Below are 21,913 nucleotides of genomic sequence, written 5' to 3' on the forward strand. Positions count from 1 at the left end.
ATGTTGTGCGTGACGCTCATATTTCTGTCGAGGAGGAGGGGCATTGTTGCCATGTCTGCTTATTCTAAGCAACTTTGGACTTCTTTTTCTGTAAAATTACTTGTAAATGTTGCTGTGGTTTTTGGGCTGGTTTCTGAAGTGTAGTTGGTTTGGTTTGGTGGTTGGCCCCTCAAAAAACATTATTATTTACACCAGTGGTTCCGAAAAATGTTCATGACAAGTCAAGGACCCCAATTGAGTTATGTATTTGTCCTTAAAAGCCCCATCTATAAACGTTTTGTGCCAGACTGCCAGGGAGCCCCAACCAGATTTGTGTTGTTAAAAAATCTTCCAAACCTACCACATTTTAAGATTTTATTTCAAGATCTACTTCTACAAGCTCACAATGTGACGTGCCGACGTGTTGTGAGGTTGTAGATCTGCAATTTTCAACCTGAAATTTGTAAATAGGTTTAAAGTGCTTCTTTAGTTGCTTCTTTTGGGGTTGTTGTCACGTGTGACGTGTTACTGTATGTTTTTCCCTTTTTACTTCCCTAACTTCTCTAAATGTTTTGATGAATTGAAAATGGTGGACCCTGTTGTAAACAAGTGTAATGCTTTATCATGGTGCCGTCCACAGTAACAGTTTTTGTATTGATCTGTGCTTTCTTTTGAAATGTACCCATTCTGCATGCCGTTAGTGTTAATAAATACTTCAATCAATCAATCAGGTGGTTATGTTCCCATTTGATATCCTTTTCCTATATATCACAGCAGCGCTCCCGAATCTTGCTGCTGTTGCTCAGTTGCTGTGTCTGCACATTGTTGTACTTCGCCCAGCAGATATGGGAGTATTTTTGTCATTTGACATGCTTAAATGCTTTCAAGGCATCTCCTTGGGTGATTGTATTTGTAATCTCCTTCTCTCGCAAAATCTGGCAACCTTAAGGAGGAGGAGGAGGGGGAGGGGCTAAACGCAGACTGTTACTGACACGTAACAATCGGTGCATTAAATGTAGTTAGAAAGAAAGCAGCCGCAGCATTGGCAACATCATCGTTACTTTGTATCCAGTCTGCTCTTTGATGCTCACTCCACCAGAACCGCGGCTGTTGTTGTTCGCACATACGTCTCCTTCTTCTTATTCTTCTTTTTCTTCTTCATTCTTCTTGTCGTTGACGCGCTGGCGGCGGGGACGCGCAAAATGAGGTTCTCAACGCTGGTCTCGCTGCTGAGGCCCGTCGGCCCGGTGATTATCGGCATCTCTCTGGGCTTCACGCTGAGTTTGTTGAGTGTGAACTGGGTGGAGGAGACGGTGTGCTTCCTCGACAACGCAAGGTCGTCCGGCGACGATCCTGCCATAGCTCTGTCCCAGCAAGACGGCGCAGCCAGGAGACCCAACTCCATAGCAAGCACCACTGGCAACGATGCGGACTCCGAAGAGGACTTCCAGCCGAGGGTCGTCCCGTATAAACAAGTCCAGCAAAGTCCGAAGAAACTTTTTCGGTAAGGCAATGGAACAAGAACAACACTTATGTGGCACGATTATTGCCCTATGCAATGTCTGATTATCCTAGACAGCCTATATGTTTTTATTGTATGGTTATTATAACTTTTCTTGTGACCACCGCGCTCTGACTTAACACTTAAGGTGCGTTACCCGTTCAAATCATATCATGGAAATAAAGGTGATGGGTGGCACTGGCAGTGGCACACTGCTTTAGTTTTTATTCGTGCATGGTGAATTAAAGACAACAGAGCTATCCAGCCTTCATCAGTGTCACTGATCAGTGTTACTGATGAAGGCTGGATAGCCGAAACGACATTGTCTTTAATTCACCCATCACCTTTATTTCCTTTATTATGGTTGCCATTTGATTTGCATTGTCCCATTTGCCATTCTGTAAAAGCTGTGTAACATAATGCCTCTTATGGCCAGTTCACTTCACACTAAAGGAGACGTGTTTTATACTAGTCTAAAAAAATAACCCATAATGTAACAATCTTATCCCAAGTTACACATTGGGCTATTATTAATTAACCTCAGGTGTGTGCAATATCTTGTCCAGGGTTCGTGGGCTACAATGAATGTGGTTATGGCAATTTGGAAAATGACAACAGATCTTACTGTAGTTATTCTCAAAGTGGGGTCCGATCCAGGGTCTAATCTGCTATTTAAAAATATTTGCATTCATTTTGAAAACTTTAAATGAGACATTTTTCATATTGAGTACTTTTACTTTGACATTTTGAACACCATACTTTTACTTCTAACAAGAGTGTTTCTACATTGTAGTAATGCTATTTGTACTTATAGGTAAAACATTTGATTAGCCTGATTCTTCCATCACTGGAGTTGTCCTTGAAATAACTTTATTTTAATTTTTTCGAACCACTGCTCAGATCAGATCACCAACGTTGCTCTGTTCTGTTCTGATGATATCACTTTATATTGTATTTGTTGATTGGTTGGAAATAACTGGAGAGCGTTGTGTTTCCATCACAATAGCCTACCAATTAGCTTGATTAGGCCTACCCCACATTCCTTTCTAGAAACTCCACAGGTTCTGTTTACCCTCTGGGATGATCCAAATTCAACCTAATATTATGCACTAAACTAAACCACTGGTTCTCAAACGTTGTGAACCACTATTAACCACAATTAACATGTATTTGGCTGCAGACCTCCATTTGGAAATATGCTGTGTCAGGGACCCCTGAAGACAAGATTTGTGTTTTCTAATTTATTACAATATTTTCACAATGTTTCAAGATAAAAACAAAACAAAAAAACATTCAAAAGCAGCAGATCTACAATACAAGCACACAACACATCTCACTGTAACGCGTGTGAGCTTGTACATTGCCCCCTCTTTTTATTTTTTTGGGGGGGCTTTTTCTGCCTTTATTGATAGACACTAGACTAGACGGGAAGAGAGATGGGGAGTGACACACAGCAAAGGACATCAGGATCGGGACTCGAACCCACGACACGCTGTCAGGTTGGATTATCAGCCTGGGTGCCCAGATGGCTGCGCCAGCGGATACAGGCTTTAGTTCTGACACTATTATTGGTCCGACAGTCATTAGACCTACAACCTACCTCAAACCCTCACCTAAGCATAACTGCAAGCAAGCATGTTCGAGCAGTAGTCCGACCGTTGTTCCCGCATGTCGGATTAATGGTCCGTCAGAATTACCATCGGATCCCTACCCGTCCGGGCCTACATTGCCTATTGTTGAATAGGTTTAAAGTGGTTAAACAGATTGTCATGCTATGTTAACTAATTTTCTTGGACCTCACATTCAGAACCTCTGCTCTAAACACTGAGAGTGTACCATTGGTTACATTGATATTTCATAAACTCTCAGGGTTGCAAATGATAGGAGGATAGTACTGTTTTCAGGTTGTTCAGCATCTATTATTCAAGCCCAGCTTAGGATTCAAGATTTCCTTTATGTGATCCCATCACTACAGCAAAATGTGTTAGTTTTGGCTCCTTGACATGTAGCAACAAGACAAATTGTGATCTTCAATCTTATGTCTTTTTATGGGTTCTTTTGTTTTGGCCTGGTAAATTACTGTCGTTTAGTGTCAACAGTGATCTTACAGAGACATCTTGAATGGTCGTAGACTCGTAGTGGCCAAGCCAATGCAGACTACAATCAGAAGCATCTGCTTTGAATGTTATCACCAGTAGGTTACTCATCAAGACCATGCAATGGAGCCAGTAGGCTCAACTGGAGCCTACTGGCTGTGATTAGGAAAGTGAAATTACTACCGCTGAAGCAAACGACTTGGTTAGAGTTATGGTTAGTAATAGGGTTAGTAGTCGGACAACTCGACCGCTCCAGTAGAGCCTACTGGCTTCATTGCATGGTCTTGATAAGTAACCTACAGGTTCATTTGGGTTGATAGTAACATTCAAATCCGCTATCAGAAGCCAGGTTTCAGACATGCAGAACAGCATGGAATGTGCGGCGGTCCATGGCCAAGTATTTTCTGTCAACCATTTTGACCCTCAACAAATTGTCTTGTTTTGTGCAAATAAAACTTTTAACCTTTAGTTTAAACACTTGAACCCTAGCATCTGTATGGGAGAGACCATTAGTACAAGCTCAAAACATGTTGCAATTTGACTCCCTTTAAGCTTGTAGATCGGATATTTTTAGCAAAGAGAATGGAAATGATCAAAAGCAGTCCAAGTACAGAGCCGACTCAAGTCCCGTTTACCAAGTCTAGAGGCTGTGTCTAAATCTAAACAGCTGTGAGTTGGTGCATTATTTGAGGTATAAGCCCTATAGTCCTTTTGGCACAGTGCTAGTAGTTTTTACAGGCTCTTGTCATTGTGGACATCAGTGATATGTGGCTTAAAATCCCTCAACATAATGTCATTAATTTTAAGCGTAATGGTGAGTAAAACAATATTACACAAGTGATTAATCCTCTAAGGGTTTTATTAGATCACCACCGTATTTGCATGTTTACTTTTCCACCCAGGGCACGCTGCTCTTTTGACACAAGATGGAGCTTTGTGCTCTAGTACGGCCATTCTATGGTTAGGTTTGGATCCTGTCCAACGTCAACAACCGACTTCCAAACATTACCTCTTTTCCCTTAACATACTTTCTATATTACTAGGATTCAGAACAGCCATGCTATGCATGAAATATGCAAAAAAAATACTTGAGGTCTGGCTTCTCCACTGTATCTGTGATGGTAGGGATGAATCACGCAAGCTGCTGCATGCCTTTTGGAAGTGTCACTTTTACTGGTAGTTCTTAGGCCTGTCACATCGCATACTCTCTTGTGAGCATTGTAGTCTTGTAGATTGGCTATTTCTGCTATTTAAAAAAAAAAGTTTTGTATAGTAGGCCCATTCAAGTTATTTGTCATATATCTGCCATGCCCTGTTTGCCCTGCCCTGTTTACAAAGCCTAAAATGCAAACGGAAATGTAATTTTTAATCATAATATGATTAAAAATTACATTTCCGTTTGCAACATATTATGTTCCAATGGTCAATGCCAAAAACACAATTAAATCATCACAATTATTTGTGTGACAATTAAGCATCAACATAGAATGTCATGATCGTGACAGCCCTGGTGATATTACACCACACAAGCTGTTGCATGCCTTTGGAAGTGTCACTTTTGCTGGTAGTGCTGACACATCCAAAACCTGTTTGATGCTTTTAACAGGGCAAAGTACATCAGCACGGAGCTGGGGATCCGAGAGCGCCTCTTCGCCGGAGTCCTGACATCCAAGAGCACCATCAACACGCTGGGCGTGGCCGTCAACCGCACCATCAGCCACCACCTGGACACTGTGGTCTTCTTCACGGGAACGCGCAACCGCAAGGTCCCCCACGGCATGTTCGTGGTCACGCACGGGGACGAGAGGCTCATCTGGAACATGTTCCAGACCATCAAGTACGTCCTGGAGCACCACGTCAACGAGTACGACTGGTTCTACTTCGTCCAGGACGACACGTACACCGAGGCGGACCGCATCAAGGCCTTGGTGGGCCACCTGAGCATGGAGAAGGAGCTGTACATGGGCAGTCCAGAGGAGTTCATCGGCGGGGAGATGGAAGGGAGGTACTGTTACGGGGGGTTTGGCTACCTGTTGTCGCGGGCGCTGCTCCTTCGCTTGCAGCCCTTCCTGGAGAACTGTAGGAACGACATCCTGAGCGCCAGGCCGGACGAGTGGTTGGGAAGGTGCATCATCGACTATGCCAACACCAACTGTGTCGAAGAACATGAGGTAAGTTTAAAAAGCAAGGATCCTTGCAAATTGATTATGTTTTTGACCGTGGACCCACAGAGTTCTGTATTTGTCAACGAAAGTCATAAATGTGTCTTTGGGACCGATCCTGATTACAGATTGTTTTTCTCATGATTGGCGGCCGATACCGATATTGTGCGTATGGGGAAAACGTTTATGTTTCCAAAATTATTATATGTCAAAACTGTTCCTGTGTGTGTGGGGAGGAAGGGGAGAATGTTTAGGCCTGTCACAAAGATGCAAAATGATATTATACTATATATCTGATTGACTTATACCACTTAAATGTTATATGACGGCTTCTCCAGATAAATTGCGATCACAGATAGGGTAAATTTGCACCGATCGGCCGATCACCGATCGGTGGCCGATTGATTGTGAGCTTGTAGATCGGCTAAAACGTTTGGGAACCCCTGTGCAGCTTTGTCAAAATAATGTTTTATATTCATTAAAATGATTCCCGATTTGTAGCTTTCAAAAACATGTGGGAATGGAGTGCATAAATAAACAAGGTGACAGCATTTTGTTTGGCCCAGCATCAGTCAGGAGACTCAGAACAGTTGCATGACAGACAGAGCAGAAATGATTCTGTGCCTCTGGGAATGTCCTGACATGAAACAGACAGACAGCTGTGTTAACACTGCAGTGACAGAGCTAAGACAGCGCAGACATCTGTATTATAGACAGTGGTGGAAACGACTAGTAAATTTAACTGTACTGTACACTACAGTTTTGAGGTACTTTTACTTTATTTGAGTGTCCATTTTTCCCACACTTTATATACTTATATTCCTCTACATTTCAGACACAAATGTACTTTTTACTCCACTACAATACTTTGTACAATAGTTTGTAGTTACTTTGCAGATGAATAATGAATATTATTATTACAAAATATATTGTTGCTGCCAGGAAGAAATCTCTTTATCTCTATATTCTAACTCACACAAAAGCATCAAAAGTAGCAGGTAGGTAAGGTAAGGTACATTATATTTACTAGCCCTTACCCGTTGTGAGATATTTCCCCCCCCCCCCTTGTGGCCGTGGGGGTACTGCGCCCGGTGCATTTTTAATTCACTAATAAATTCATTATTAATAATTAATGTCAAATCGAAAAAAGGGCTTCGTTAAGACCTCCATATTAATATGGTCAATGCCTGTGTGAAGTGGGAGTGATTGGTGCAGGCAATGAGTTTCTGACAGACAGACATCGTTAGAATTATAGTATGATAAAGCGCCTTTCAAAACAAATGTTACAAGGTGCTGTACAATAAATAAAATGAAATAAAAACAAGAGCAACACATAGATCAACAATAAAATGACAACACAATGACAGTAGTGATAAAATATATACCATATAGAGTATTATAGACGGTATTACAAAAAGTGCTTACGAAACAAATTTGTTTTTAGCAGCTTTTTGAACGTCTCGACAGATTCTGCCCTCCTCAGGGAAAGGGGTAATTCGTAGGGGCTACAACTGCAAATGCTCTATCGCCTTTAGTTCTTAGTCTTGTATTAGGAACTTTAAGAAGGTCTTTACCTGAAGACCTAAGTGTTCTCACATTTGCTATGGGGGATAATAGTTCAGTTATTTACATGGGAGACAGCCCATGGAGAGCTTTAAAAGTGATTAATAAAAATGTAAAAACAATTCTGCAGTCAATTGGAAGCCAGTGTAAAGCAGCAAGCACAGGGGTGATATGAGACATTCTAAAAGTGTTCGTTAAAAGTCTGGCAGCTGCATTCTGCACCAACTGGAGGCGGTGTATTGAAGAGCGACGGAGGGTAGTGAATAATGAGTTACAATAGTCCAGCAGGGAAGAAATAAAAGCATGAATGAGTTGTTCCAGATCTCGAGGGGTTAAAAGCAACTTGATTTTGGCAATGTTTCTTAGCTGAAAGAAACAGGTTTGAACCACCTTTTTAATATGTGGCTCGAAATTCATTGTACTAGATATTATCTAGAGTATCTAGTATCTAGAGTAGACCAGAGCTATAGAATAAGACAGTTACGACAACTCGGTTCACTTAATGGGGGCGGTCCAATGGCGGCTCTTCTACATAGACTTCTATTGGCGAATAGGGACACTGAAGTTTACATTGGAGTCTATGAGTTCGTGCGAGTACATGAACCACGTGGCCGGGCTGTTTTCTGCCCCCCTCAATGTCTCAACTCTGTCTATACTCAATGGCTCTGGAGTAGACAAGCTCGAAACCCAGTGCGAAGTGACACGTTTTGAGTTGTAGATCTGCTATTATTTTTAAGTGGTGCAACCACTTCTACATCCAGCATGCAATGTCCATGTACCTGTGTACCTGTGACCCTGTGTGAGCACGAGTGGTGTGCGCATGCGTGAAATTGGAACGAGAGAAGTATGTGACATGGCTGCCACCTGCTGGACGCAAACGATAGAGAAGAAATTGGAACGATACAGAGAAGAAATTGGAACGATACAGAACGATACAAATTGGAACGATACAAATTGGAACGATACAAATTGGAACGATACAGAGAACCAATAGACGGGAGTTGCACCACTTGGTTCACACTGGTGTGATTTTTATTTGAATCCTGAAAAATAACAGTTTTGGACATATGAGGTTTCCACCCGACAGAGACAATATATTATGTTATTAACCACATAAGCCCCATTTTATACTTTGGCTTTTCGAAAATAGACGATAGAAATCTGCCATTTTCAGTCGACAGTACATCTTGGGATATTCATCAATACTTTTGTACTTTTACTCAAGTCACATCTTTTTCAATACAGGACGTTTCCTTGTAACAGACGGACATTGTGGTATTGCTACTAGAGTACTTGAGTATTGCACCAGTGATTATAGAGCAGACTTGTATCCTGTCACGCAGTAAAAGCAGCTGTTATAAATGGATAATCTGTCCAGGTGAGTTCAGGTAGGGTCAGGGTGTGAAAATAAATCCCTTGTGGACTCAACATGCCCTATTCCAGTAATGTCATTAACGTGTGAGGTCAAGAAGCTGAGGAGAGACCATTCTTGTAGTACCACTAGTACTGGGTCGGGTAAAAGCAGTGTGTAGCAGGATGTCTTCAGCCCGTGTCATTTCATTTATTCTCTCCAGTTAGGTCCTATCTATATTATATGAAAGGTTCATAACGTATGCTAACCCTGTCAGTCCACATGCAGATAGATTTATATGCCGTTTTTCTACTGGTGAATGGTGATAGAATGAAGTTTATTCCTCTATTCTATCCACTAATGGTTCATACATTATGCAAACCTAACATGTTCAGCCTTTTATATTGTTTTTTGTAATGACTATTATGTACCCGGGACCTGTATCAATCAATGGACTGGTAGAGAATCCACCTGGGAAACAGAAGGTCCCTGGGTTCGTGCCCTGGCCTATGTGTTGAAAGAGCAAGACACTTAACCCCCAACTGCTCCCTGAGCACTGTACTAATTGCGCTCAGTGCTCCTAATAATTACAATGGGGGACAAATTTCACTTTATGAGCAAATATACAATGACAAAAATACACCAAACGAGTTGGGAGTAAATACAGTGTGTCATTTAGGATCCACTTGACTTTAGAGAGCCCCACCGCTGCTCAAATTAATATGACTGTCTTAAAAGTCAATTCGTTGTTCATACGAGTGTCCATCAAAATTCTCAGTTTTGACCCACATTTGGTTACATTTGGACACTGATTTGGAAATTAAAACCCATGATTATTATATCACATACGAGTGTGTCATTTTATTAACATACAAAAAAGTAAGGATAAAAAGTAAGTAAAAGTAGCAATATCATAGACTAGTACTAATGGCAGATATATTTTGGTTGCACTGCACACATGCTCCCAATTATTTGTTGAGGTCCCACAGATTACATTTAAGGTGCATGTGTGGTTATTATATCGTCTGTCGGGTGGAAACCTCATAAATGTCCGAAACTGATCAAAAACTTGTGACACTGTAAGTGTGATCAAGTTAACTTAAAATATGGAGATAAGAGGTTTCTGCCCGACAGCAACGATATGTTTTGTAATATATCTGTAACTAGTAATAAAGCTGTCAAATAATTTCAGTGAAGTAAAATATTTGCCACTGAGCTGGGCATTAAAGTAAAAGTATACCACACAATTGTATTTAAGTAAATTTACTTTTGCATTCGACCACTGGAAATGATCTTGTTAAGTGGGAAAACAAAGGGGAGAGAGAGTTTGGTGGTCATCAGGGCGCCTCAGGCGACGAGGACTCCCGCAGAGAGAGAGAGAGAGAGAGAGACACACACACACATACACACTCACACACACAGAAAGTAGGGGAAAAGTCAAAAGAAAAACTCTAGGAGGGCAGATGAAAACAGTTGGCATTTCACTGTGGTGATGGTGGAGGAAAGTAACTAAGTACATACAGTACACTCAAGTACTGTGCTTATTTTGTTTACTCCACTACAGTCATTTAACGACTTTAGTTACTAGTTATTTCGATCATTTAGAATAGATGATAACATCAGCTATTTCCCCCCCCACAAAAGTGGCACTATGTAATTTCATGTTTGTCTAATCGAGTATGTTAATTCAATATAACAATGCAATTGGATTCTGTCTCCCTGCTCTCCTCCCTAAGACATTTAGATTGTAATTTGTGTGAAAGGTCATGCATTTCTCACCTAGACACAGGATCTGACACAAATCTTGACCCGATTTAATTTATCCCCATAGCAAGCAAGCTCAGCTCTATGGTCTCTATAGTCTAACCATGTGTGTGTGTGTGTGTGTGTGTATATATATACTGTATATAGCACTTGAAAAGAAACCAGGTTCAAAGGGAACCGTTTAAAATCCAGGGTAGAAGAGGATAGTGCAGCTTTAAGCCCTGGCTGTGCTCGCAGAGAGAACACAGAGGCATCTATTTAGCTGGAAAAGCCCAGCAATGACAGGCATGTACAGTATCTACTGATAATAATGTGACTCGAGGAACGTCAGGTTTATATTTAGATGCACAACGGCATCGCACACTGAAAATAGCTGATATTTTCATGCACGGTGTGCGCTGCGTTTGGAAGCTTGAAAATCGGTTATTTCCGCTGAGAAACATCAAGAGCTGAGAAGGTAGAGAGGTTCTCTGGTAAACAGAACTAGGGCTTGGCAATGAAACCATATACTGTATCGACGCTGTCGAGCAGAAACCTTATCTCCTTATTTTAACTTTAAAGGGATAGTTCAGATTTAAGACTTAAGTTGTATGAAATACTTGCCATTAATACAGTTGCAACCACTATATTAATGGAAAGTAATGTATTTCATACAACTTAAATTTAAAAAATCTGAACCATCCCTTTAACTGTTTTTTCAAATCAAAAGTAGCAGATCTGCGTTCTTTTTAATTTGAAGACTGAAAAGTAAATATTTTGGACAATATTTCCACCAGACAGACTTTATGTAGGTGTATCAAATTATCGAGAAGCAGGTTTAAATTATATTTTTTACATTACGACAAATCAAAATCTACTCGGGTGTAGACTGAAATAAAACAGTTTGACCTCAGAATAGAGGGTTTAAAACATTGATTAATACGGTCTAAAAAAACAAACCTGCAACAAGTCATATATTAAGCTTCTGTGCTACTGTAAAGATGCCAAGCTGTTGGCAAACATTAATAAGACAGACTGACCTTCCATCAAGCAGTGATTTGATATTTTTGTACTTTGTCTTTTAATAGCTTGATCAGATTGGATTCTCTCTTTTTTTTCTCCTCCTCTGCTCAAGCTTCCTGGGCCGTTCTGTTCAGGTCACTTTTTCCATGCCTGGGGAGGGAGTACAACATTTTAAACATGTTGCGTAAGCTATGTTCAGATATTGATACCATTACATTTTCGGGAAACTAATAAAATATAAAAAAAATAAGTTGCCGCCACAGGCAGTAGGAGAGGCGTTAAATGCCGAAACAGCCTAACACCACTCGCCAAACATCTGGCGCACGTTCACACATGATATCAAAATCAAAATATGCATTGCCTTGTCTGCACATTTTGTATATGGTTGTTAAGCAATGGTCATGGCTAACTACTCCCACATAACATCATTGTGGAGCACATTAACATTGTGTACACTTGTGACTTTATTGTGTCAAGATAATGGTTTTAAAGGGAGCACTTTGCTCAATTTTCAACCTTAAGACCTGAGGCCGATTCTACAAATGGCTTCTAAATCAATTTTCTCAAACTTTCTTCGTGTCAAGGAAATGTTTTGTGCCAGGGGCCCTCAGAAGAGAAAATTTGTGATCACAATTATTCAATACTTCAAGATTTTTCAAATTATAGCAGATGTACAAGCTCGCTTTGAGCTTGTAGATCAGCCATTTTAAATAGCTAAAATATAAAATGACACTGATGCTTTCCCGGTTTTAAGAGAATAAGATGTTTCTCTTTTCTTTTCTCTTCCAGGGGCTTCAGTATTATCATCACAAGCTGGACAAAGATGCTGCTGATCCAATCGAAGAGGAGAGTGTGCAGTTTGAGAACGCCCTGACCGTCCACCCCGTGGCCGAGCCGGAGCAGATGTATCGACTGCACAGGCACTTCAGTGAGATCGAACTGCGGCGAACCTACGAAGAGATCGCCAAGCTGCAGGTAATGGAAAACAAACAAACTAGATCACTGGTTCTCAACGTGGGGTCCGGGGACGTCCACGGGTACCAAATGGACCCTCACAGGTCTGTAACCACCAGACAAAGACAGACGGGGGTTTGGTATGGCTGCATGGTATGGAATGCTGAGTTACAGAGTAACATAAAGCACTTGTTCTCAATGTGGAGTAGACTGACCGTCAGGTTTCCTTTGGGGGGATTCTAAATGGACCTTTTACAGGTCCATTTGGTTCCATTTGTGCACTCTCAGGCCCAGATTTTGAAGATCCGTTTTACAATGGGGTAATACATAAATTGCCCTCACTCTGCGCACAATGGTATTATGAAAGGCATATCGACCCGTGTTGAACGCACTCGGCCTGTGTTGAACGCACACACATTATGGCATACGGCGTTCCTGAATATTTTAGCATTGTGGGAGTGTCCATATGTTAATTATTTTCGCTTTGCGCAATTTGCCATTAAGCCCCTTGACCTAAAGACACTCAGCGCATAACGATTAGACGTGGGTCTGACCACCTCATAAACCACCTCATAAACAACAACAACAAACAAGCACTGTTTGATTTTACACTTCAGCGGCTCTGGGAGGCTGCTAGAGTGTTGCCATGTCTGTTTATTATAAGCGGCTTCTTTTTCTGTAAAGTTGCTTGTAAATATTGGTAGTTGTACTATTTTGTGGTTGCTTTTCTTGTTTCTAAAGTGGACATTTGGGCTTTCCTCCTAATGTTGTTTAAACCAGTGATCCTCACACAGCACATTCCCATGTCAAGGATCCCCAGATGAATGCATTTGCCCAACTAAGGACGGCTAATCCAAAAATTAAAAACAAAATCCAAGATTACTTTTGAAAATAGCAGCTCTATACCAGCTCACAATGCATCACATTCATTCATTAAAACTATGAACTCTGACTGCAGGGGGATATATATAATGATCATTATAACAATGTGCAAGAACATATTTAAAAATAAGGAAGAACTTTATATTTGTGGACAATCAAAATATGTTTTTTTATTTTAATGTGGTGTCATTAAAATTTATCTGGATATGGCAGACTCACCATCTAGAAAATAAAAACATGGCACTTCATTTAAAATAGGTTGCAGACCCCTGTTATATGCGCTTATTTTTATAGACCTATTTACTTGTTTCTATGAGACATGGCAACAGCCTTTTTTTGCGTATTTGTTTTGTAAAATGTTGAGATTAGAAACGGCCATAATTCTTTCATTTCTCAACCTTAAAAATAAATAAAAACATCTCCATAATCCTTGGGAAGTTTGCTTTCATATGCTGTATCACACCCGATTCAAGTCTTCTTCAATAAAATGCTACGAGCGAAGACCTATACCATCGGGGCCACAGGCACAGCATTAAGCAGCAACATTCAACTCATTCCTTCATCATGACTTGAATGAAATAAAATATAATAAACGTTATTTTACTGGTGTTTTTCAATAGAAACAAATTATTTTGAGGCATAAAGGTGACAGCATGCAGTGCAATAGGAATAATTAACCCAAATGTGACAAAGTCATGTCATGTCTTCTATGGTGCCAGCCAAGAAATGTAATACCACGATCCCCAAAGTGCGCATTCCGTATGTGACATCAGCTGACTGGTAAAGAGAATAGTACGGACATGTTGATTGGGTACGTCTCAAACACGCCTTAAACACACCCATGACTAATTCAAGGCCGTTTTGCGCAAACCACGGGGTGTCGAAAGCGCTTCTTAACATGCCCAAAATTGCAATATGATATATATATAATATATATACAACACGCCCCCAGCTCATAAAACTGTAATATGATTAGTAATATTATTTGAAGTCCTTAATGGCACCCTCAGAGTTAAATGAACACCATCCAATGGGGGGGGATGTGGCCACATGCTTATCAAACTGAGAGTCTTTGAAATTTTAAAGTTTTAATCACAGTTTTAATTAATAATAATAATGATAATAATAGTCTTTATTGTCTCCACATCATATATTTTTGTTGTCATGGACACTTGTACAAAACATTAATAATTCTACTCGAGTTGGAAGCATTAAGACCCATTTTAACCCTCTATGGCTTCCTTTCTGAAAAATAACGTCAATTTAAAAAGATTCACGCGTTTAGATATTCTATTTACAATGAGATGCGGACGGGAGCTGGTGCCACTTGGACCCGGACGTAACGTAGCACTACAAAATGACGTCGGACTTAAATACTGAATAGCTTATTATCTCCATAGGCAGCAGACGGTGAGCGGTTAGGGACCGTCTACAAAGTGCAACACCGAACTTGAAAATATTCAATAACTTCCATTTATAGGCAGAATATCACCACCATATTTACATCACACATCAATGGTGTACTTATGACTGTACTACAGCATTTAATTAGCCTATACTTGTGCCCAACCCAACTTCCCAAGACCATCTGTAAACAATTCCCCCCCTATCAGTAATGTGATCTATTACATCGCACACTGAACATGATTTGCTGTTCATATATTCAGAACGGGTAAGGACTAGTGACATTCATTTTAATAAAAAAATATATATATTTTTTTCGTTTTTCTTTTAAAATCAAATCAAATGTATTTATATAGCACATTTAAAAACAACTCATTGTACCAAAGTTCACAAGGCAGAATATAATGGAGTACAATACAATACAATAAAATGCAATACAATACAATTCAGTGCAGAAGACGTCAATAATAGAACAACAGGCATATAGGACAGAGTAATCTAAAAGAAAAGGTGCAAGATCATGTCGGTGATGCAAAGGCTTGTGAATATATAAAAAAAAAAGAAGTGATTTAAAAGACTCAACGGAGGGCGCAGACCTAACGGCGAGGGGAATGCTGTTCCACAGTGGGGGCTGCGACAGCAAAGGGTCAAGACACGCTCCATATATGGCCAGACCTCATCAAACCCTGTACACTCAAGACACTGGCCCCGCCGCCACCCTTAAATCTCATGGAGCTGACATTCCACATGTTGATCTGACCTCATCAAACCCTGTACACTCAAGACACACTCCATACATGGCCAGTACAGAATTCAATCCATATGTTGATCTGACCCCCCATGCCAAAGTGCCAGCGCTCGCCCAGCAGTATCCCGTCACCTAGTCGGATGCGTGAACGATGCTTCTCGCACTCAGGGCTACTACTGGTTATAGTACCATAATGTATGTTTTATTTATTTTTGTGTCTCAAAAACTGTCTCCCACAACTCCTTGAACACATTAGCCCATTAAGGCCAGATTTTTAACCACATTTAGCAGTAAGCATAAAGTAGAAGTAGAATAAGTAGAATAAACAGAACAGACCATTGGCGTCTTTGGGGGTAGAGCAATTGGGTAGACCTTCAGCTTGCTTGTTTGTTAGTTGTGTGAGTGTCACCACCACCAGCCTTTAACAGGTGTTCAATCAGCCAAATGAGCACCAGCAGCCATCTTGCAGCTGATGCACCCTGGGAGATGTAGTTGTCTGAGGTGTCTTGTAGAAGATCCACGCTCCATTTATGAGTTTTAACTCAACAATATGCATGTTGTGGAGTGACACTTTAATAAAGGTGACCAATTACATAAAAATGGCTGAAGTGCCTCCTTTTAACACATTCCGCTCACATTTCCACAGGAGGAAATAAAGAACGTGAGCGTGGTGGCCTTCGACGGCAACCGGACCTCCCAGTGGCCGGTGGGTGTCAATCCGCCCTTCGAGCCCAAGTCCCGCTTCGAGGTCCTGCGGTGGGAGTACTTCACAGAGGAGCAGATCTACGTGTGCGCCGACAGCTCTCCCAAGTGCGAGCTGCAGGGCGTCGACAAGTTGGACGTGGCCGACATAATCGATGTGGCCATGGGCGAGCTCAACAGGTAGAGGTGTCACCATTTGTGATTAACGATTTAATTGTGTTTCTGCCATTGAGCATTGGAGCATTATGAATAGAAATTCCAATTCCGTTTGCCTTTAGGCGTTGTAATAAATAAATAGCACAGGGCAGATATGACGAATAACTGAAATATACCAAGAAATTACTGGAATGTTTTATGAATTTTATACTAGCGGGGGGAAAAAATTGCAGAAATAGCTACAAGCTTACAACATGTCACAAAGTGATGCGTTGTAAGCTTGTAGATCTTACGTATGAAAATTTTTCAACGTGGACATGATTATGACAAAATAATTGCGATTATCTCAAATAATTGCGATTAGACCATTTTGTAATAATTGAGACAACCCCATCAACAGGAAGTACGAACCCATGCTCCATCTGAAGAAGCAGCAGCTCATCAACGGGTACCGGCGTTTCGACCCCACCCGGGGCATGGAGTACACCCTGGACCTGCGGTTGGAGGTGGTAAACCAGAAGGGCCACAGCCGCTCCGTCACCAAGCGCGTCCACCTGGTGCGTCCGCTGAGCCGCATCGAGATCATCCCCATGCCCTACGTCACGGAGGCCACCAGGATCCACATCATCATCCCCCTGACACTGCAGGACCGGAGCTACGCCAACCGCTTCTTCGAGGTATTCGCCTCCAACGCCTTTGAGACGAGCGAAAACGCCGTCCTGACGCTACTGTTCATCTACGACCCGGTGGAGGCGCAGCAGGTCAACCACAACGACATATTTGCCAGCGTGAAGGCGCAGATCACCGCGTACGAGCGCAAGTACCCCGCCGTGAAGATCCCCTGGATCAGCGTGAAGACGGAGACGCCGTCGCAGATCAAGTTCATGGACATCATCTCCAAGAAGCACCCAGTGGACACGCTGTTCTTCCTGGCCAACGTCGACACCAACGTCAACTCGGAGTTCCTGAACCGCTGTCGCATGAACTCCATCAACAACTGGCAGGTGTTCTTCCCCGTCCACTTCCAGGTAGGGCTGCCTGTCCCCATCATCAAATTGTACTTGACCATTCATTGTCATAGAAATAATTCCCCCTTTTTGTTCTACTGTATCTCTTCTCCACTAGTGTCCTCCCAAACATTTTAGTATAGTTTTTATTTGTTGACGAAATTGTCAGTAGATTTAGTCATAGTTTTAGTCATCGCTTTGTTTTTATTTAGTCCTCATTTAGTTTTTGTCAGTGAATTTATTTTTGTCGGCGAACATTTTTGGTTAAGTTTGACGACATTAACACCGCTACTGTGACCGACCTACTGTACTTGCAGGACTACAACCCCGACGTGGCCTACCACAACCAGCAGCCGCCGGCCTCCGTCGACCTGCTCCGGGACGCGGGCCACTTCGACCGCCACGCCTTCGACGAGGCGTGCTTCTACAACTCGGACTACATGTCGACGCGCGCACGCATGACGGCGGACGTGCAGGAGAACGAGGAGCTCCTGGAGACGCTGGACGTCTACGACATGTTCGTCAAGTACTCGGTGCTGCATGTGTTCCGGGCGGTGGAGCCGGCGCTGCACCAGCGGTACCGCCAGCAGGCGTGCAACCCGCGCCTCAGCGAGGAGCAATACCACCGCTGCGTGCAGAGCAACCTGGAGGGCCTGGGCTCCCGCTCGCAGCTCGCCATGCTGCTGTTCGAACAGGAACAAGGAAATAGCACTTGACCGCATGTCTCATGACGACTCTTTCTCTGTGTGTGTGTGTGTGTGTGTGTGTGTGTGCGCGCGTGTGTGTGTGTACTTACTATACTTGTGAGGGCCAAATGTCGCCATGAGTAGCCTATAGTCAAATTTCAGAAGGGGGAAAATATTCAGGTTGTATTATTCTGGTTGGGGTTAGGATCAGAGATTTAGAGGTTAGGTTTAGGGGTTAGACTTATGCCTGATTTATACCTAGTTGCCTGCTGGTGTCATGTACAGAAAAGAGCCAATCTATAAGCTCACAATGCGTCGCAGCGCAATGCGTTGTGAGCTTGTAGATTTTGGGCTTTTAGGGTAAAAAGAAGCAAAACATTTTGAAAGTGCCATTCATAATGTCCTTTGCAAGTATAGTAATACAAAATGTGTTTGTGTGTTGGGCAGAGTTCTAGCTTGTGTGGAGAAATGAATGCAGTACATTGCTAATGAATAATTTTCTGCGAATTGTTTACAGTGTAAGTGATGTCCATCCATACAAAAGCGGTGCTGAGGAACCAAACAAGCAGGTTTCCTTTTAGCACTACTTCTCTGCTCCGCTGATAGATGGCTCAGATGGGTAACCGTATATATGTTTATAGATATATACACAACACCACAATCTGCATGTGTTTTGAGGCCTGCCGAGCTTTTGATGGTTTGCTCATTGGAGCATGCTTATCAAAGCACAGCTTCGTGTGTGCACTGTATGTACCTTTCACATCTGTTTGCCATCTGCTGGATTGGATTCTTCATTGGATTTGTATTTTTGTAACATTTCGATGCTGTCCACGTGTGCAGTTCAACATATGTTAGATGCTGTGCATAGCCTGCACGGGATCTCCAAACACTTCTACTTTCAACAACATTAAACCCTGGCGTCCCTATTTTGGGAAAATGTTATTAAACAAAACTCTTGTCTACAGAACGCAATGCGTCACAATGGGACTTGTTGTGAGCTTGTAGATCTGCTATTCATGTTGAATGTGGTTCAAGTTCTATGGCGCTGTTGTGGGGCAGAAACCTCCTATCTCCATTATGAGGTTTCCACCCGACGATATTGTACTATGATGATTATATTTGTTGTTGAGTCTTAGATCGCATCAGAGTCATTCCAACTATACCTTGTTATTTAGCCATAAAGAACAAACAGTGTTGTGAAGTAGTATTCTGTTACAGTTTAGTATGGAAGCACCAAGTGTTGGCACTGATATATGGATGTTAGGTCCAGTATGAGATTATTACTGTAGATATGCAAGAATAGATTTCTATTGTTATGCCATCATCTGATACCCTTGTCTAGAGAGTCAGGCTCCAACTGTTGATTATCATCGTAGCGATTTGAATAATTGAGAATTACTTTATTTTTTTATATATATCAATGAATCGGTGGGGAAAAATCCCAATAGATTTATTTTGTAATTGACAAAATCAATTACTTTGGTGCACAACGGTCTCGTGTGCGAAAATACCTCGCAACGAATCGCATTGTGGCGTGTTATGAGCTTGTATATCTGTTACTTTTGCTGTATTCAGAAAAAAGTTATCTTCAATAATCGATTAAATTGATTAACTGCTGCACCCCATATACTAGAGATGAACAGAAAGGCTGTTTTCCAGTGCTGGGTCAGCTCCAGTGCATGCATAGCTCCCAGGCTGTTTTCCAGTGCTGGGTCAGCTCCAGTGCATGCATAGCTCCCCCCAGGCTGTTTTCCAGTGCTGGGTCAGCTCCAGTGCATGTATAGCTCCCATGTTGCAGCTTATCCTGCAGCCTGTCCTATTCCAGTAGGTCATGGTGGAATTATCCTGATCCCATTCGTCCCAGGCTTGTACATGCATCTCTACTGGTGGCAATGGACTCTAGACGCTGTCAATATTTAGCCTCCCAAAGGTCATAGAGAAGGCTCCTGGCCGTGGGATCAGGGGAGTTTATTTAGATTCTACCTTTCCTGGATAGATCAATACCTATCCTTGACTTTGTCAACAGAGGTCAACGTGGAGGCCAAGGGGGTGAGATGAAAGAATGCACAAAGGTCACTTTCTGGTCAAATGGCTATTTTCGACTGCAAGGACTAAAGCGAAAACCTACTTTAAGCCCTACACAGGATCGTGGTACAAAAATATCCGAAAAATATAGCTTGTAGAGCTGCTATTTTCACAGTTTCTTACATCTTCCCCTTCAGGGGTGGTTGCGGTTATGACAAACAAAAAATACTAGCAGCAAGTCTCAGCATACTGTTGCCGACTGTTGGGCAGAAACTTCGTATCTCCATATTCAAACTTTTTGTGTTTTTGTAATTTCATGCCCTACTTGAACATACTACAGCGTCACACAAAAGCATAATTTGCTATTTTTTTATTTGAATCCTCCTGAAAGTAACAGTTTTGGAAACTTGGTTTCCACCCAACAGAGACACTATGGAAGGTTGTGGTTCTGAAGTTAAGGCCAATACCATCATCCGGTTCGGAAAGGCTTCCCCCAAAGGACAGGTTCAGAGAAAACGTTCTCAGATCATCTGAATGATGTCAATTTGTAGTTATATCACCCCCCCCCCCCCTTTCTGAACAAAGGTTTGGCCGCCTGAAGTATGGACCGCGATTTACCCTTCATAGTCGAAAAAGAGCCAAAAGCCATGGCCAATTATTTTTTTGTTTTCATTTGTCTTTTCAGGAGTCCTGTTTGAGAGTGGTAGTGGTGCTACCAAACAGGACTTCTAGAAACCATTAAAATTGTTAGAATATGAGATTATTAAGAATGTAATTGTTATGATTACATACATATTTCATGAATGTTCTCTGTCCAATTCAAGGAATAATAATTCTGTTTTGTGGCCATCATTATCATCAAGATGTTTTATCTAAAAACCAATATGTCCATTCGCTATTTGGTCGATATTAGTCTCACGAGCCAGACTGTTGCCAAACATCATTTTCAAATGCAGTCAGAATAGAATGGAAATGACAAACAGACCTGTCTCGGCTTTCGGGATATCGACTATTGTTGACTTTAAGTTATTGAATAATACTGTGGTTGTCTACTTACTCTTATGCAGGTTGTCGCTCTCTCCCTGTCCTAGTGTACTCTAAAGCACTGGTTCCCATTACAAGTCTGTAACTCTCAGGGTGTACAAATGGAACCAAATGCATCCGTAGGGGTCCATTTTGTTCCATTTGTACACTCGAGTACAGTTGATACTGCAGGTTTTACAGTGCAAATTAACAAGAGGCCTTTATTTTGGCAGTGGATGTAAGCAGATACTGGACAACCTGAGTTCTGAAATGTCAGTTTTAAATTAACAACGTGCAATAACTGTACATTTTAATATGTAAAGAGTTGGATAACTGTCCAATTGAGGACGGGAGTTTTTATAACTTTAATTTCATTTGACATGTGCCGCGATGTGCAGTGGTACGTTTATACAGTATATTATTTATATATAACACTGTATGTGATTATTGCCTGAAATTTAAAGATGTATACTTCCTCGTTTTGCTGATGTTCCTTCCTTGAATACACTGTAAATGTACTAGCCAATACTTTTACTGTATTTGTTATTTTTCTCTGAGATGAACACTAATGACACTTTTCATCGTGAAACGAATGCATTTTCTTTCCTTTTTTAATCTTTGAACAAATTCTCTTGTACAGCAAATCCAAAGAATAGTAGGCAATCTCTTTATTGTTGTTTTTTTAATGCTTCAGAAATGTATAGCCTAATTTATGCTCTGTCACGTGACCGTGTCCGGTGTTGACAATAGACGATACTTTTTTTTTTCTTTTTTTCTCCCAATTATGCCAAATTCCTCCCCACACACATTTCTGTGCTGTTGTGTCGCACACCGAACCCCACACCCGGAGCTCCAAAAAACACACCATGGCTGCTGTAGATGGGTATATAGATACGCGTCCGGCACAC

General features: G+C 41.6%; 1 protein-coding gene across 1 annotated transcript; it reads left to right on the forward strand.

The window, feature by feature from the left end:
* Nucleotides 1-1,001: 1,001 nt before the first annotated feature.
* LOC310867118 (chondroitin sulfate synthase 2-like) lies at nt 1,002-19,532 on the forward strand. Its single transcript, XM_083776936.1, has 6 exons — nt 1,002-1,483; nt 5,183-5,747; nt 12,208-12,393; nt 16,053-16,288; nt 16,665-17,292; nt 17,589-19,532. The coding sequence occupies exons 1-6, from the start codon at nt 1,182-1,184 to the stop codon at nt 17,985-17,987; spliced, it is 2,316 nt and encodes a 771-aa protein (XP_083633062.1). The 5' UTR covers nt 1,002-1,181; the 3' UTR covers nt 17,988-19,532.
* Nucleotides 19,533-21,913: the final 2,381 nt, after the last annotated feature.

This window comes from Protomyctophum parallelum, assembly GCF_964188405.1.
Source record: "Protomyctophum parallelum genome assembly, chromosome: 11".
Classification (NCBI taxonomy): Eukaryota; Metazoa; Chordata; class Actinopteri; order Myctophiformes; family Myctophidae; genus Protomyctophum; species Protomyctophum parallelum.